At 44.3% G+C, this 16,147-nt stretch overlaps 1 protein-coding gene across 1 annotated transcript in view; it reads right to left on the bottom strand.

The window, feature by feature from the left end:
• Nucleotides 1-7,452: 7,452 nt before the first annotated feature.
• Nucleotides 7,453-16,147, bottom strand: part of NEURL1B (neuralized E3 ubiquitin protein ligase 1B) — a 67,833-nt gene continuing 59,138 nt past the window's right edge. The window contains exons 3-5 of the mRNA XM_056847791.1: nucleotides 11,338-12,045; nucleotides 10,463-10,588; nucleotides 7,453-7,958 (exon numbers count right to left, since the gene is read on the bottom strand). Coding sequence (XP_056703769.1) covers nucleotides 7,714-7,958; nucleotides 10,463-10,588; nucleotides 11,338-12,045 — 1,079 coding nt within the window. The 3' untranslated portion in view covers nucleotides 7,453-7,713. The remainder of the gene's footprint in view (nucleotides 7,959-10,462; nucleotides 10,589-11,337; nucleotides 12,046-16,147) is intronic.

The raw sequence follows: 16,147 nt of genomic DNA, 5'->3' as shown, positions 1-16,147 counted from the left end.
GCATGAATCTGCCTGAAATAGCCCCATAGCGGTGGATCCTACCACTGCTTTGAATTTTGGATTCTATTATTACTAACATTTGTTTATGAAACCGTTTTCTATTTGAAAGAATAAAATTGCATACACAAATGCAAAAGTGAAATATCCTAGCACTGCAGCCATCTCCCCCTTCCTCGAAGTTCTACCTTAACCTCACAACTTTAAGTTGCCACATTTCAGAATCCCAGTCAGTGGAAAAAAAACATATTGTCCTTTAGAACAACTGTGCTCAAGCAGATTTTGGTAATTACCATCTTAGAACCCAATTGTACAACAAAAGCTTCCTGACATAGTGAATTAAGGTCATGAGAGTGATGCTAGTACTGTTCAACTCCAGCCCTGCTTTCCCCTCAGCAGCTGGGAACTCAGCACCAGAGTCACCTAGGTCTTCTATTTTACCTTATTGTACTAGTTCATAAAAGATGCCATTGCCCAGGACAAGGAAATACCCACTTGGCACAGACCAGTGTAAGGGTGCCTTTGGCTTGACTGGACAGATGGAGTCATTGTATCTTATTTGACTCAAGGTCCAAGCTGTATTGGGCCCTTCCTGACCTGGGACGCATTATACTTGAAGGACTGTCTCCTTCCATATGTCCCTGTGTGCCAATGATGGCAGCCTTCTGTTGGCTAATCCACCACTTAGGGTGGCCTGTCTGGCATCGACCAGAGCCTGGGCCTTTTCCATCATGGCTCCAGCTCTGCAGAATGAAGAGGTGAGGGGTGGCCCTCCTTGGAGATATTCAGGTGGTGTGGCAACGCCTGCCTATTTGCCAAGGCTTTTGAGGGGGTCTGAATGGCAGGCATCTTTTAAGGGGGAGAGGGGGGAGAATGGTTTGCTATTTTATTTTTAACCAAATGTTTTTAATGATTATGATGAGCCACCTTGAACCACAAGGAAGGGTGGGATATAAATGGTTTGATAAATAATTTAATAAAAAAAAAACTGAGTCAAGCATCACTCGAAGTCCATCAAGGCGCTCACCACTAGCTTTTATCCCAGTGGAAAGGTATGGGGACAGGAATGCACCACAGGCAGAATTCCTGATGAAGAGAAGGTTCCTGGCAACGGCTAGACCGGAGTGAAAAATGCAAGCACTGTTTCCAGACATAAGCTTTATGTTACTTTTACACTACACCAGCATGGCATAGTGGTTAGGAGCAATGGACTCTAATCTGGAAAACCGGGTTTGATTCCCCACTCCTCCACATAAGTGGCAGACTCTAATCTGGTGAACTGGGTTGGTTTCCCCACTCCTCCACATGAAGCCTGTTGGGTGGACTAGTCACAGTTCTCAGAGCTCTCTCAGTCCCACCTACTTCACAAGGTACCGGTTGTGGGGAGAGGAAGGGAAGGAGATTTTAAGATGCCTTGAGACTCCTTAAAGGTAGAGAAAAGTGGGGTATAAAAACCAACTCTTCTTCATTCTTCCTTTGCCTCAATTTTTGCTTGATTAGTGTTCTTTTTCAGGAGGCATATTTGTGCAAACAAATGTGCAGACTGGCCTCCTTGTATCACACTTCAGGGGAGGAGGGCCCATGCTTCTCTCCATGCACAACCTGCCACTGTAGGTCACTGGGTTTTAGGCAGCACATTCATCCAGATCCCATGTTGTCATGGTATCTGGGGAAGCAACTGAGCCTTAAAAAGCATGTGCTGGTTGAGTATTGGCTTCATCGGAACAAGGACACCAGAGATCTGGTAGGGGGACTTGAGTGTCCAATTGTATCCAGAAATGGAAATATAATGAAGTAGGACAATGTTTCTCAAACAGTCTGACAGGGAACCTTGGAGTCTGTCAGTTAAAAGTGTTGGTAATAGCAGACGAGCAGTCTGTAAAGAGCTTGTCCACCATTACTTTTTCCTCCACTCCAAGAATTGTTGAAGAAAGAGCATATTCACATTTGATTTTTTTCCTTTTGCATTTGTGTGCAATTAACACTGTCAGATGTCACACTGCTCACACAAAGACACCAGCCTTTGTGTGAGCAGTGTGACATCTGACAAAAGTGCTAATTGAAAACAATATATAACAGCTGTGCATACTGAATAGTTTCATGGAAGTAACTACAACTTAAAGTTGCTTAAATCCCATTATGGTCAACAGCATCTAAGTAGCATAACAGTACCGGAGGCACCGGTTTCGGATCCTAGTCTGAAATTCTGATCATTACATGACACTGGCTTTTGTGCTGTTGAGTAGTAATGAGTAGTCAGGCCTAGATGAGTCCAGCAGGTTGTGTAGTAACAAGTCTCCCAGTGGCTGCTGGAGGGCCTGGTCCCAATGAGTCCTCCCCTCAAAGGACAAAGCAGCCCTGAAAGTGCTCTCCCCCTCTATCCATTCATCTTAATCATGGACAACCAGCTCCACTGTGTACATGCTGGGTTCTGACTGCATGTAAAGGTGCAGAAGGCTGAGTTCTGGGTCAGATTCCTGTCCAAGAGATGCAAGAGGGCCCAAGCTGGAGCCTCAAGGAATTTATAAGAGCGGTGGTTAAGAGCAGTGGTTTGGAGCGGGACTCTGATCTGGAGAACCGGGTTCGATTCCCCACTCCTCCACATGAGCAGCAGAGGCTTGTCTGGTGAACCGGGTTGGTTTCCCCACTCCTATGCATGAAGCCAGCTGGGTGACCTTGGGCTAGTCACAGCTCTCTTAGAGTTTTCTCAGCTCCACCTACCTCACAGGGTACCTGTTGTGGGGAAGGGGAGGTGATTGTAAGATAGTTTGATTCTTCCTTACGTAGTAGAGAAAGTCAGCATATGAAAACCAACTCCTCTTCTTCTAGACTGTGATCCGCTCTGCTTCTTCATCTTGGACCAACTGCATAGACCCCCCCCCCCAGTCTTGACCCTTGTCCACTTTAAGCAAGAGGGAATATTTACTAGCCAACATTTTTATTTGTTTCGTAAACAAGTAAAATTTTATATTAATTGAAAACAGACCAATTTTTTTAAAAAACACACACACATAAACACGTACACAAACACAATCCAGATCACAATGTTAGAGTGTATTAACATGTAGAGAAGTGCAACCTTCCCTCCCCAAGTAATCTTGCTGTGACAGCCTATTTCATAGAGATTAAAATCTGGTCTAGTTTAGACTGTGACATACAGATCACAGTCGTACACTAGAAAAAATATCGAGAAGTTTTAGAAAGCTGGAAATTTTAAAAAGCTTTTATACAAACAGGAAACGGGGAGGCAAGGGCCAGCAAAAATTCAATGGAAACATACTTTCACTCCAATATCAAAAAAAGCAGAATTCTTGGTGAACACATACAATTCTATAAAACTACCAACCATTGGTGTTAGGTTCTTTTTTTCCTCCATTTTTAAAGTAGCTTTAAAAAGGATAAAAAGTGCACATACACCCTTATAAGGCACAAACAGATCTTCTGAACAGAATTTTTTTTGTAAAAAAGCAATAACAAGTACTAACAAATTACTAAGTAGCCTCCACTACCTATAAATTGTCTGTCAGAGTTTGAAAATTCCTTGTGAGATCAGAGTAAGTAGAGCTGCATATTCACTAATGCTTCTCTCCCAAACCACGTTGACTTTTACCCTAGCCAAAAAAAGCCCTCTGAATCCTTCTTAGATGCTGCTCCTCTCCTGGGAAATCATTTCCAACAGAAAGAATTACACGCTCTATGTTCTGCTTTGAATCCAAGCCCATTGTGTTTGATACCGTTTTAGGCCTATAATTTTTTAAAATCACGTCAACCCAATTGTAATGGCAGCTACTAAAACAAGCATACAGTTCTGAGTTTGTTGAAGAAACTAGTTCTAGACCAGGAAGTGCAGGAAGAATGCCCAGTTAAATTTTGAAAGGACAGAACCAAATCAGCAGCGCTGAAAAGGAGAAATCAACATGGCATGTCCACTCCAAAGTAAAGCAAAGTGATAGCAGCAGAATGGAGGTAGTAATCAACACCCGGGGCGGGGAAACACGCCACTTATTAAACCACCATGCTGGTACAGCTCAGCAAAAAATGTAAACCTGTTCACTTCTTTCTGTCAAGCTTCTCCATCCACTTTTCCAGCTATGACCTTTCTTGAGACTAACCAGTGTCAGCTGTTGCAAAGAGATTCCATTCAAATTCACTATGATTTATAGTCATCTTTTGGCCTTCAGGCATGCTAGGTATGCAGGCTGGAATTAGGATATTAGGGAAATATTCATGTTAAGGTCTGTAACACCAGGGGCTCTAATCCCATACTGTTAGAAACCATCTGACACATGCTGAGCAATGGGGCCTCAGACCACACTATCCATCAAATAGCTGCTTCCATGGCCAATAGTTCATGGTCAATGTATTCTATGTTGCTGGTTTGGCCTAGAAAGTTTCATAGTTGGGTAAAAATCTTTGGTTCATACAGTCAGAGTTGTAAAGTGCTAGCTACTGCTATTGTGAAAGCATGGTGTTCTGAAATCCAGGCCTCGGGTCAGCTTTCGTGCAACAATCCTCTCTCTGCGAGGCGCTCTCCCGCTTTTCAGCAGAAATGATGCAAGCTGACTGACCAAGAAGGTCATAGAGCAGTCAAATCCAATCCACCATTACCTCTCGATTCTTTCTACCAACACCTCAGCTTGCACACGGACCGCGTCCACAAGAGCAGGCCGCAGAAGCTTATTGTGGAGCTGAAGGAAGATAAAGCCAGGGGGCGGGGGGGAATACCATGGTCGATGGAAAATGGCTCGAAGCTTTGAAGACGTACTACATTACAATACTGCCTGATGAACCCCCTTTCTACAATATACAACGGTAGTATCATCTTTACTTATTAAAAGAATTGTCCTTCACAAAGTAATCTCAGGTGGGTCCTGAAACCGGTTTTGCACTGAGGTTAAGACTGAAGATGAAGCTTTTCTGGAGCTGTCTGCTGAAGGAGCCAGCATTCATCTTCCTACAAGACAGATGCATCCAACGAAGGCAACCAACTGTCTACACTGGCCAACTTTGCAGTGAAGTTAACCACACTCTCCTCTACTTTTCTGCACTGCAATGAGGGCATTTGTAAGAACTGTTAACTTACAGGTGTGCATCATGCCGCAATACCTCCTGAAAGCTGAAAAGTAAAAGGCTTTTCTTCTTGCCCCAGGATGTTAACTAAAACTAAAAAAACTTGGAAGAAGAATTTTTTTTGTCTTTGTCAACGCCACTGAACTACCTTTCCTTACAGAAAGCGGAACTGTAACCAATCACAATTTTAGGCCACGCTGGCGTCTGACAGACTTCCAGTGCAGCTTGTGAACAAAACAAGTATTCTGGGACAGCCATTCGTTCAGGAATTGAAGGTTAAAAAAAAATCAAAACCTGCACTGTGAGCAAGAACAATGCTATGTTGTCTATTAGGCATAACTTCTCTGGCTACATTAGTCAGATGCCCACAGGAAACCTAAGACACACTTTTTATCTCAACATGCCATAGTTACCAAACTGAAATAGTTTCCTTGAAGTCCTGCAGAGCAACAGGAGCGCCCTTGGGCTACTAAGAGAGCCCCATAATATACCTTTGATGGACAAAGTCAGCACTGATTTTCATCTACTTTATAAATCCTCATAGGATGTCATTAAAAGAGGGACCCCTGCTACCTTGCTGACAGAGGAGGCACACTGGCTCAAAATATAGTTGCTATGTCAGAACTCTAAGAAAAGCCCATAAAGCCCGGGTGGTCAGGGCTATGGTTGGGTCCCAAGACTGCACAAGACACTGGTTTCCCATCAGGGCAATGTGGAAAAGGTTATGGTTCTTGTAGGAACCTCTGAGCTGCTGCTTCAGTACCGTGGATCATAGTCTAAGGCCATAAACCAGCTTAAACCCACGGATTTCAGCTTTCGACGGCATCTGTTTCGCAGTGGAATGGCAACGCTGTTATCAAGGCCGGAACAGCTGTCGTACTTTAATCTGAAGTTATTAGCTTTTTTCCCCGGTAGGCTGTTGCTGAGTAGAAAGGGACAGGTTGTCTAGCACAAGGGATTAGTGAAAGAATGGCCACAGACCCGTGCGCCGCCGTATGATTCTACCACAACACGCCTGATTAAGAAGAGACATTCAGAGACTGGGGAAATGCTTCTTCTTTTTTGTCGGCACAGCATCCCTTCCCTAAGCTGTGGTGCATATTTCACATCCTACTGAGGACGCAGCAGTTCAGAGCTGGCTACCATCTCCACCAAAATTAATTTACCTTTCAAGGCCAGCATCTAACAATAGCTTGCAAATTTGTTTTTGTTTTTTTACAGCAAACAATGCCAAGTTTTGTTTTGTTTTTAAAAAAGGACTTTTCCATTCCAACAAGATGCATCTATTCTGGAGTGAAAGACAACTTCCTGGAGAGGAAGAAATGAGAGATCCCAGTGCTGCATACTTTGCTGACGAAACCCTCGGGGAGGAATGGAGGAAAACATCAATCACCTGTTGCTAACAAAGTACAAATAAGGAGGCTGTGGAAGCTTGAATTCTCTATCATCCTCCCTCTTGGCAGTCTTGTCACCCTCCATATGTCGCAGCACACAGATGCTCAGGCACGACAAGTCAGACCCACCCTGGTATACTCTGATGTTACATTGAGAGTTCCTCCTCTGCATGTGGAGGCCAGCCTATTCCCCATAAATCAAACTCTCTCCATCACAAGATGTGCCGAGCAGCTGTTCAGCATAACAGCTGGAAGTTTAATCTTGGTTTTTTTTTCCTACTCAGAGATTTTTGCCTTTCTCTAAGACAAGACTGATGACACCCTCTGTAGACCTTTTCTAGCCTCCATTTTACTGTCATCACTGGCCGCGCAGTTTTGGTTTTGCAGTTGCCCCCTAGAAGACGGGGGGGCACTGACCATGAATGAGTGGACCATGTTAGGAGTGGACCACATTAGGAAATGAAAAATCAATGCAACAACATTTATTCGCTTCTTTTCTTCCTTGCGTGGTTTCAAAGTGCAGTCTCAGCTAGCCGCCTGGAGGGATTAGCAAATTGGACCCTGAACTACTTATTCCTCACACTCCCGCTGGTGATCCAAGAATGGAAAACAATGCCTTGAAATAAGCAAGCTCCATCCAGCATTCCAACTTCTCCCTACTCTGTTGGGGGGGGGGGGGGAAAGGACATATTGCTCCCTGACCTTTGCAGAAAGCATTTGATGAAGACAACAATCTCAACGTCCTCCTCCCCACAAACTCATACTTGAAAGTGCCTAGAGAACTACCCAATTTCCTAACAGGCTTCTTGATTACAGCAGAAGGAAAAGGTGCCCAGAATTTAAAACCTGATCAAAGAACTTATTTCTTCCAATACCTTTCATGAAGTGGGATAATCATGTATTTTAATAAGAACAACGGCACAAGACAACCCTCATTTCCTGTTGGAATCAATATAGCACGGGTATTCACAGCTTGCTGTTCTAACCCACAAGAGTAGCATCTTTGTCAAGCTCTTCCCATTCTGCAGCTGTACCTTCCAAGTCTCTACAAGTACCAGAGTGTTTCCCAGTTCACTTAATTATCCCTGATTTGTTCCTACTGGTCGAAACATGGAAATATAGACAAAAGAGCCACTCAGTAATCACTGACCAGCACAATAACCCATAAGCAGGGACAGCAAGGTGTGGCGATTGCTAGCAACATTCTTTCTCGTGCCCCTCCCCATTCACATCCCAAGGGGTGGGGGTGAGGTTAAGGGCGGTAGATTTTAATGATGTCTTTGATGACCCGTCGGCAGATGGGGCAACAGGCGTTGATCTGCTTCTTCAGTTTAAGACCACAGGTGTTGCAGAGGCACATGTGTCCACACGTGTAGATCACCACGTCCACCTCGTTGTCAAAGCAAACGGTGCACTCCCCGTTCTTACTGCTCGCGGGCTCCGGAGGTGGGAACACAGGAGACACTGGAGGGCTCAGAGGAGAACTTGGAGCAGTCACTGCAAGGAACAGAGAAGACAGAAGCCCTGGTCAGAACGGTTTCGTTTGCATATGCCTCACTCATCTCAGGCTGGGGGAAAAAGACAGTCGCCACTTCTAGAGAGCTAAAGCTGCTTTGAAATAGGGATTGATGCCCATAGTGTACAAACTCACCCCCCGCCCCAGCTTGCTTCCAGCAAACGGGTTTTTGTAATGTGACAAAACCTTGGGAAAATGTTTGACTGGAGGTGACAGTAGGAAAAAAGAAATTAGGGCTGCACAACTTTAGCTGATTAACTGCTTAAGAACATTTTGATTGCCTAAAACTGACTAATTATATCAAGCAGTAGATTTTATTTTTAATACTAACATATATTTACGTAGATTTATATGCCACCTCCCGAGGAAAGCTGTTCAAGGCATCTCACGACATAACAAATAAAAACCATTCAGGACTACAATACCGCTACTTACAAAACCCTACAGGAGGTGAGTGCCATCTCAGAAGAGGCACTGATTGAGAGAGAAGGGGGAAGGCCTTTGCTAAAAGCAGGCCTAATGAAACTCATGAGCTCTATCCAAAAGTGAAGGAGTACGCTTTTCCTTTAGAGCCACTTCCCCCCCCCCCACACACACACACAAAATAATTTCTGTAGATATAAACAAATAAATAAAGCTTGTATGATTAATCAACTTTTTAATACCAGGCAGCACCCCTAAAAGCAATGGGCCAGAAACAACCACGTTTTCTGCTGGTGAAAAAGGAGGGAAGGGGCACCCTTTGACCACTAATAAGGGTATGCAGGGGATTATGGGACCAATATGAACAAAAGCCTTGCAGGATCACAACTGTAGTAAGGAACGGAATCAGATGAGACTGGGTGAAAATGCCAGGTGGATCCAACCCAATGCATATGGGCACCATGAGTAGTGCCACCCTCTTTCAATGCTTTTAAAAACTATTGTGTCCAGCCATGCCATTTTAAGTACACCGGTAAACATACACCCGATTTTTATGGAGCCAGACTGTGCTTTGTGATAATCATATTGCGACCCATGGAAATGGCCTTTGTGTACTTATTCACCCCAATGACAACTGTAACATGAACAAATTGCCCTATTATTCTGCCACAATAGAGAGCAGTCATGCCAATTCCAGCCTCCTCTGGTACAGGACAGTGAATGCATGTGGGAATTCTCCCCTGCCAGGCGTCAGAATGTCACGGTAGCCAGAACTACGGCCACTCATACAGAATGTCTGTAATGGCTATGTGCGCACGTGTTCTGACTCTGACCCTCTATGGTGACTCGAACTAATCTCCCTTGCACAGGTGATGGGAGAACGTACAGCAGGCAGTGTGCTTTTCTTAAATCAATGCTGGCATAAGAGAACAGAAATCCCCTTGCCACAGCCCACTGTTATAGTAAGTCCCTGCCTCCTTCCTAAACTTTTGCATTGATCTTTGATGGAAAAACTCCTACAACAGCTACCAGGATGCTGTAACACTTTAACGAGAGCCAGCGTGGTGTAGTGGTTAAAAGCAATGGTTTGGAGCGGTGGACTCTGATCTGGAGAACCGGGTTTGATTCCCCACTCTTCCACATGAGCGGCGGAGGCTAATCTGGTGAACCGGGTTTGTTTCCCCGCTCCTACACATGAAGCCAGCTGGGTGGCCTTGGGCTAGTCACAGATCTCACAGGGTTTCTGTTGTGGGGAGGGGAAGGGAAGATGATTGTAAGCCGGTTTGATTCTTCCTTAAGTGGTAGAGAAAGTCAGCATGTAAAAACCAACTCTTCTTCTTCTTAATTCTACCTCCCAAGACAAAGGCACCAGCATAAGCCCTTCACTGGGACATGAGATGAGATGACTGCGTGAGCATCATCAGGGGAAACTTATGTGTGCTGGAGGATCTGGCCCTTCACTAATGCATTTGTAGTCCTCACTCACACTCATTCAGCCCCCTTTTTAAGGATCAGGATCTGTTCATGAAACCACTGAACTCTCAAAGTCTATGAGTAATACGGACTATTTATAAAAGGGATAGCTGTAAAGTGGCTCTTGGAAGTAATGGTGCAACCCTTTGCTGCCTCCTTCCTCCCCCAGAATGAGTTACCATGCAACGATTTCAATGGACCAGGGTGAGGTGAGGTCTGGCAGACTGGAGTTTCTACCCTTGCCTCTCCCTCTCCCCCCCTCTATATAAAACGATACACTGTTAAAACCATTTTTTACTGCTCTGTGCTTCAGTTTCCTCTTCTGGACACGAGAAAGGATTTATAATCATCTCCTTTATGACCCTCTGGATTACGAGCTAAGGGCATTACAGGGAACACTGGACAGGAGCCTTAGGAAATGTAGGCCGGCCTCTCACTGCAGAAGAGTGATGTTGTCTCTGCAAAGGTTGTGCAAATAGCAACGTCTACTTTTAGACAAGGCAAGCCTCAACCTGTGAGATCTGGTGTACGTATTAGCACAGTTCACTGTAAGTATTCCAGTGGCAATGGGTCAGTCAAGGTGCCTTACCTAGGGACGACTCAGAAGCTGAGGAGGACCTGTTCACGCTGAACGCCATGTCGGAATCACTGTCGTACTGAGAGCCTCCAGGGGATCCTGAGGGAGAGACAGTCGCAGGGCTGGACTGCCCAGTGCCTGAAAAAGCAATACAGGTTCAGTCAGCTTTAGGGGGTGAGGAAGAAATCTGACAGGCTTAAGTGTTGAATTTTAAGTTAAGTTACATAATTAAGCTACATGATTCATTCAATCTCTTCAGAAGTCTTTCCCAGAAGATTTTGAGTTTCCCCAGAAGATTTTGAGTTTCCAAGTCTATACTGCTATTGTTGTGCTTTTTTGGGGGCGGGGGGTACTGTCAAGTTGCAGCTGACGTATGGTTCATGCAAGTGCTAACCAGGACTGACCCTGCTTAGCTTCTGAGATCTGACCAGATTGGTCTAGCCAGGGCTAAAGAAAGCAAGCTTGCTTTCAGTCTAGTTATATTTGAGTATACTACTACATTGTTGTGGCCAGGCACATTCCGTTCCTACCTCATCCGGGGGTCACAATCTGACCGGTAGTATTCAAATGAGGAGACCCTTGCTTTGTTAAATCAGGCTTGGAGTTTAGTCAACACTGTCATACAGGGAGGGGCTCACTGCCTAACTCTTCTGAATGGACATCTCGCACTATGTTCCGTGAAGCTAAACAGACCATCCTGTTCAGAGTCTATTTATCTCTAAATACAGATGTTGGGGGACAAAGAACAGGGCAGGACTATTTTTGATAGCTCTTGGAAACAGATGGTTGGTTTGGTAGATCGTGAGCTAATCCTAATCTGTGAAGGGCTTTTAATATTTTACCTGCATCATTTTGCTTTATTCAAATTATTTTTGAGTTGCACTTACCTAATATTTTGAGCTGATTGATTACACCGTGGATTGTGAAAAATATCCACAGAGACTGTGAGGTGTCCACGAACATCAGCATACCACGGTTTATCCCATTTATTCCATGGTGCACTTCTCCGTTTGGCAAAACTACAAAGTTGAGGACATCGCCGTTGCTGAGGACTGGGAATCCTCGATAAACCACCCAGTACTCCTTGCGGTCCAGAAGAAAATCCGGATCTGCCGGGAGCTCATTTGTCCGTAATGTACCTGGATCACAAGAGGTGATGCCAAATGTCAGGGCCCCGTAATACGGCAGCCCAAGGTGTCCCACTTCCACGAAGAGGTTCTCGCCAATGTGCAAAGGTCGGTCAGAAAAAACCAAAGTTCTATTGCTCTCTTGCCAATTGGTGCAGGCAGCCATCCGGTCCTGAGAAAAGTTAACGTCAGGCCCCCGGGTTGGGTGGAAACGCAAATCGGTATCCAGAAAGGCAGGCACCACCTGGGCGAGCTGCCGTCTGCTCGGGCAGCAGGGAATGGTGTGGTTGTCAGTCGACAACCCAGGCACGCGGCTCAAATTCAGATTGGCGATTTTGGCCACCACTTGGTTGTTCTCTAGTTCGTTGTTGTTGAAGTTGGCTGAATCATGGCTGCTCTGTGGAAGGCAAGTGCTGAGGCGTGCATTGCTGAGGCGTGCAGAAGTCACGGTCTCCGCAAACATGCTATCTGTGAGGCAAGGACAAAGAAGAGCAGTATTAGGGGCAGGTTGGAAATGGTGGTCCATCCAGGCTAGCAAAGTTGGTTTTTTCCTACCACTCCTTCACCACGCCTGAATATTAAATCTAATATTTTACTGGTCTTTTTTATTTTTCCACTTCTTTTAAAATTAGCAATGTCAAGTAAGAGAAATGTACATGGAAGTACAGAATTACAAAGCCATGGGAAATCTATCTATTAAACAAGATCTAGAGAGAACATTAGCTTCTATGTATTCTTGTCCGAAAGCCACATAAAGCAAATTTGCTATAAAATGAGTCCAGCGTCTAGAAACCACAACCACACTTGATGTTATATGCAGGAGCCCCCTTTCTTTGCGTCCCGTCTTCTGTGCACACAGGAAGGGAGCTGCATAAACAGAAACCTGTATCTGACCACTGATCTGTCTCACTGAATCAGGGTGGGTAGATTTTGCGTACTACCTATTACGAAGAAAATATGTCCCTTCCCACATCCCATCTCCCTCCTTCCGTAGCCCTGGTCAGTTTAACTCATGTAAGAGAAACTGGATAGAGAATGCATTTAATCACTTCACATACCCCCATTAATAATAAACTGAGCATTAGTGATATTAAAATAGCAGTTGTGACCTCTGAAAAATGTTTCAAAGCACACTCGACTCTTTGTTATTGACAGGCCATGTGAGCAAGCCACAAACCCTCTCCCAGAACTATGTCCCATCTGATAGCATCAGATGTCAAAAAACCTGACACTTCTAGCCCAAGAGCATAAAAACTAGCGGCAGATGGCACTGCTTCTAAATTGCTCCTCTGTATTCTTGCAGGGAATTACTAACAAGAGGGATGGATGATTGCATCCAATATCTCAAATTAGCACATTTGTCGAAGGCTTTCACGGTCAGAGTTCATTGGTTCTTGTGGGTTATCCGGGCTGTGCAACCGTGGTCTTGGTATTTTCTTTCCTGACGTTTTGCCCGCAGCTGTGGCAGGCATCTTCAGAGGAGTAACACTGAAGGACAGTGTCTCTCAGTGTCAAGTGTGTAGGAAGAGTAATATATGGTCAGAAGGGGGTTGGGTTTGCAGGACAATGACTCAGCTTTGCAGGACAATGACTCAGCTCAAACCCAACCCCTTTCTGACTATATATTACTCTTCCTACACACTTGACACTAAGAGACACTGTCCTTCAGTGTTACTCCTCTGAAGATGCCTGCCACAGCTGCGGGCGAAATGTCAGGAAAGAAAATACCAAGACCACGGTTACACAGCCCGGATAACCTACAAGAACCAATAGCACATTTGGTTTATCAAATTGTTTTTTTCCCTACAAGATATTTTCTCCAAAGAAATTCTGAACAATGACAATAGAAAACAAGCAAGCAATAGCACAGCTTACACTGTTGCTCAACCCCACAAGCTTTCTCAGCACAGAAAAGTCTGGGAACTGACTTTGTTTAAACAAATGGGTCACTGGGATTTGTTTAAATGTTGCTTCCAAAACAGGACATCTGATGATGAGCAGAACTGCTATACAAGATAGGCAGGGAAAGTTACTAACTCTTAGGTACTACATGTAGAATGGCAATAATGTGTGAAGGCATTTACTGGTAAATTCCTTGGGAGCAGGAGTTTGGTTTTTCTTCATATATAGTAAAGCACTATTTGCCTAGTAATAATATTTGGTGTGATTCAGAACGAAGATGTTTTAATGATCTTTCCATCTGCTGTTCCCACTAGTGAGCTAGCAGTTTTAATAAATCACACCTCATGGAAATGGTGCCCCTCAGTTTGCCCAGGAGAGTAATGCAGGATCTGATAGGCCAAATAAGTGCTCATCATTTGCCTTTTTATACAAATTGAGTCCCACACTCCCCAAAATCACCTGAAGCAATTCAGGAGGAACAACGAATGGTTGTTCAAAAGATCTCCTTTTGTGAAAAACTCTGGAGAGTTGCCAAGGACTTTGGGTATGATGGGAGACCTCAAGCTCCCACACTCCCTTTCCCCTTCCTCCCAGTATACAGCTCAGAGACTGAAGACTTCCACATTCCCAGCAAATTAGAGTTGGCTGTGATACCTGAATCCCATAAAGTGAAGAAGAAGAAGAGTTGGCTTTTATATGCCGACTTTCTCTACCACTTAAGGAAAAATCAAACCGGCTTACAATCACCTTCCCTTTCCCTCCCCACAACAGGCACCCTGTGAGGTAGGTGGGGCTGAGAGAGCTCTAAGAGAGCTGTGACTAGCCTAAAGTCACCCAGCTGGGTTCATGTGCAGGAGTGGGGAAACCAGCCCGGTTCACCAGATTAGCTTCTCTGCTGCTCATTTGGAGGAGTGGGGAATCAAACCCGGTTCTCCAGATTAGAGTCCACCTCTCCAAACCACCGTTCTTAACCACTACACAACGCTGGCTCTCTTGCCTACACATCGGGATTCCAAACTACCATTAAAACTGTAACTTGGAATCATGGCTTGCCAGTAAGAGACATTTCAGTTATACAACACCTGCTTTGCATGTAGAAAGCCCCGGGTTCTCCAGTTTAAAACAATTATTTCAAATAAAGGTGTTGGGAAAGACTTTCCTTCACCTAAGACTGTGGAGAGTCACTGACAGTCGGTGTACCAAGGAAGAGAGATTAATGGTCTTCGGGGGGGGGGGGGCTTAGTTTTTAATTCATAGTATAATTTAGCTCATGGACTGTTTTGTCATCTAGACTTGTGTGAGCAAGTTTCCATACTGCAAGACCCATGGTTTGTGGTGATAGTTTACATCTGGCCACACAAGATATTAAAATAACTTGTAAGGTATATTTCTGGATGTGTTTATGACCACTGAGGAAGGCCTAATAGGCCGAAACACATTTGGTCTTCTATTGGTCATTTATAGTGAGTATATCATCAACTGTGCTTGATATTTTTGTAACAGTTTATACTGGTGGTATTTATATGTAGCCTGCATTCTAGGCCCAGTGTTTTTAACAAACTTATTGTGTACACTATATAATAAATATAATTATTTTGATATCAATTTCATAGTTTCCAGCTCAACTTTTGAGGCTTCCTGACTCAATATAAGGCAGCTTCAAACATGCGTACATACTACAGTTTGTGGTTTCATCTGATTCACAACTAACTGGTTGGGTGTTGTGTACCAGAACATCTTCGATCCGAGTCACACGTAAGGGAAGGAAAGAGGTGGAGAACGTGAACTCGAGGATTTCTGTAATGACACACCATGATTGTCATTGTATCTGAACAGAGCTTATGTAACAGACCAGGACTCAGCAAGGCATCACATCTTCTGCAAAGTGCAGGGTAAAAAATTTTCAGCCCTTTCTCTTTTCCAGGTACTTTGCACAAGGGTCACAGCTAACAGTATGCTGGCTGCCTATTCAATCTTCAGCCCAAAAAAGTGCCACATGAAAGCAAAGCAAAGGCGGAAAAAGCAACAAGCTGCTTTCTTCTCAGCATCTACCAGTTATCTTTAACAAAAATCTAATTTTATGCACGCTAATGTAAAAACATGCCCCCTGCAAAGTTGTCTGAACGAAGTCCCGTTAATGTATTCACTATATCCTGCTACAGAGCATCACTTAACATTCTCACTGAAGCGCAATTGCCTTTTGCAATCAGGCCCACAGGAGTGCCAGAACAGATATACGTAATACATTAATGCCAAAAAAATAAAGCAAGAAAAGACGGGTGGTTATGGTGGCTTTACGCAGATAACTTCACAATAACCCAAGGGAATGTGTTTGGTGCATGTTCTGAGAACAGTTGAGGCAGCAAGCTACATCACAGGCAGTGCCCAAACTCCCTAAGTGCTTTCTAAACTCATACTAATGGGCTTGTCTGTAAGGGCAAGAATAAGTCATTGAGCTGTACTTCTAGGTAGGAGGCTGAAGCAAAGTCATCACCCCAGCCCTGCAGGACAAGGCGATAAAATCAAGAGCAGCAAGTCTCTTGTCCAAGCAGGAGAACTTTAAAGAAGAGGAACAACCCAATGCTTTGGAAAAGTTTCCAAGCTCTTGGAAAGAGAATTACAACACTCCTGTCCCCACTGGAGTCCTCTGATAAGCAGAGAAGCTGGT

Source organism: Euleptes europaea, chromosome 1 (genome assembly GCF_029931775.1).
Source record: "Euleptes europaea isolate rEulEur1 chromosome 1, rEulEur1.hap1, whole genome shotgun sequence".
Lineage (NCBI taxonomy): Eukaryota > Metazoa > Chordata > Lepidosauria > Squamata > Sphaerodactylidae > Euleptes > Euleptes europaea.
The sequence above is the reverse complement of the archived record's forward strand: the minus strand, read 5'-3'. Positions and strand labels throughout refer to the sequence as shown.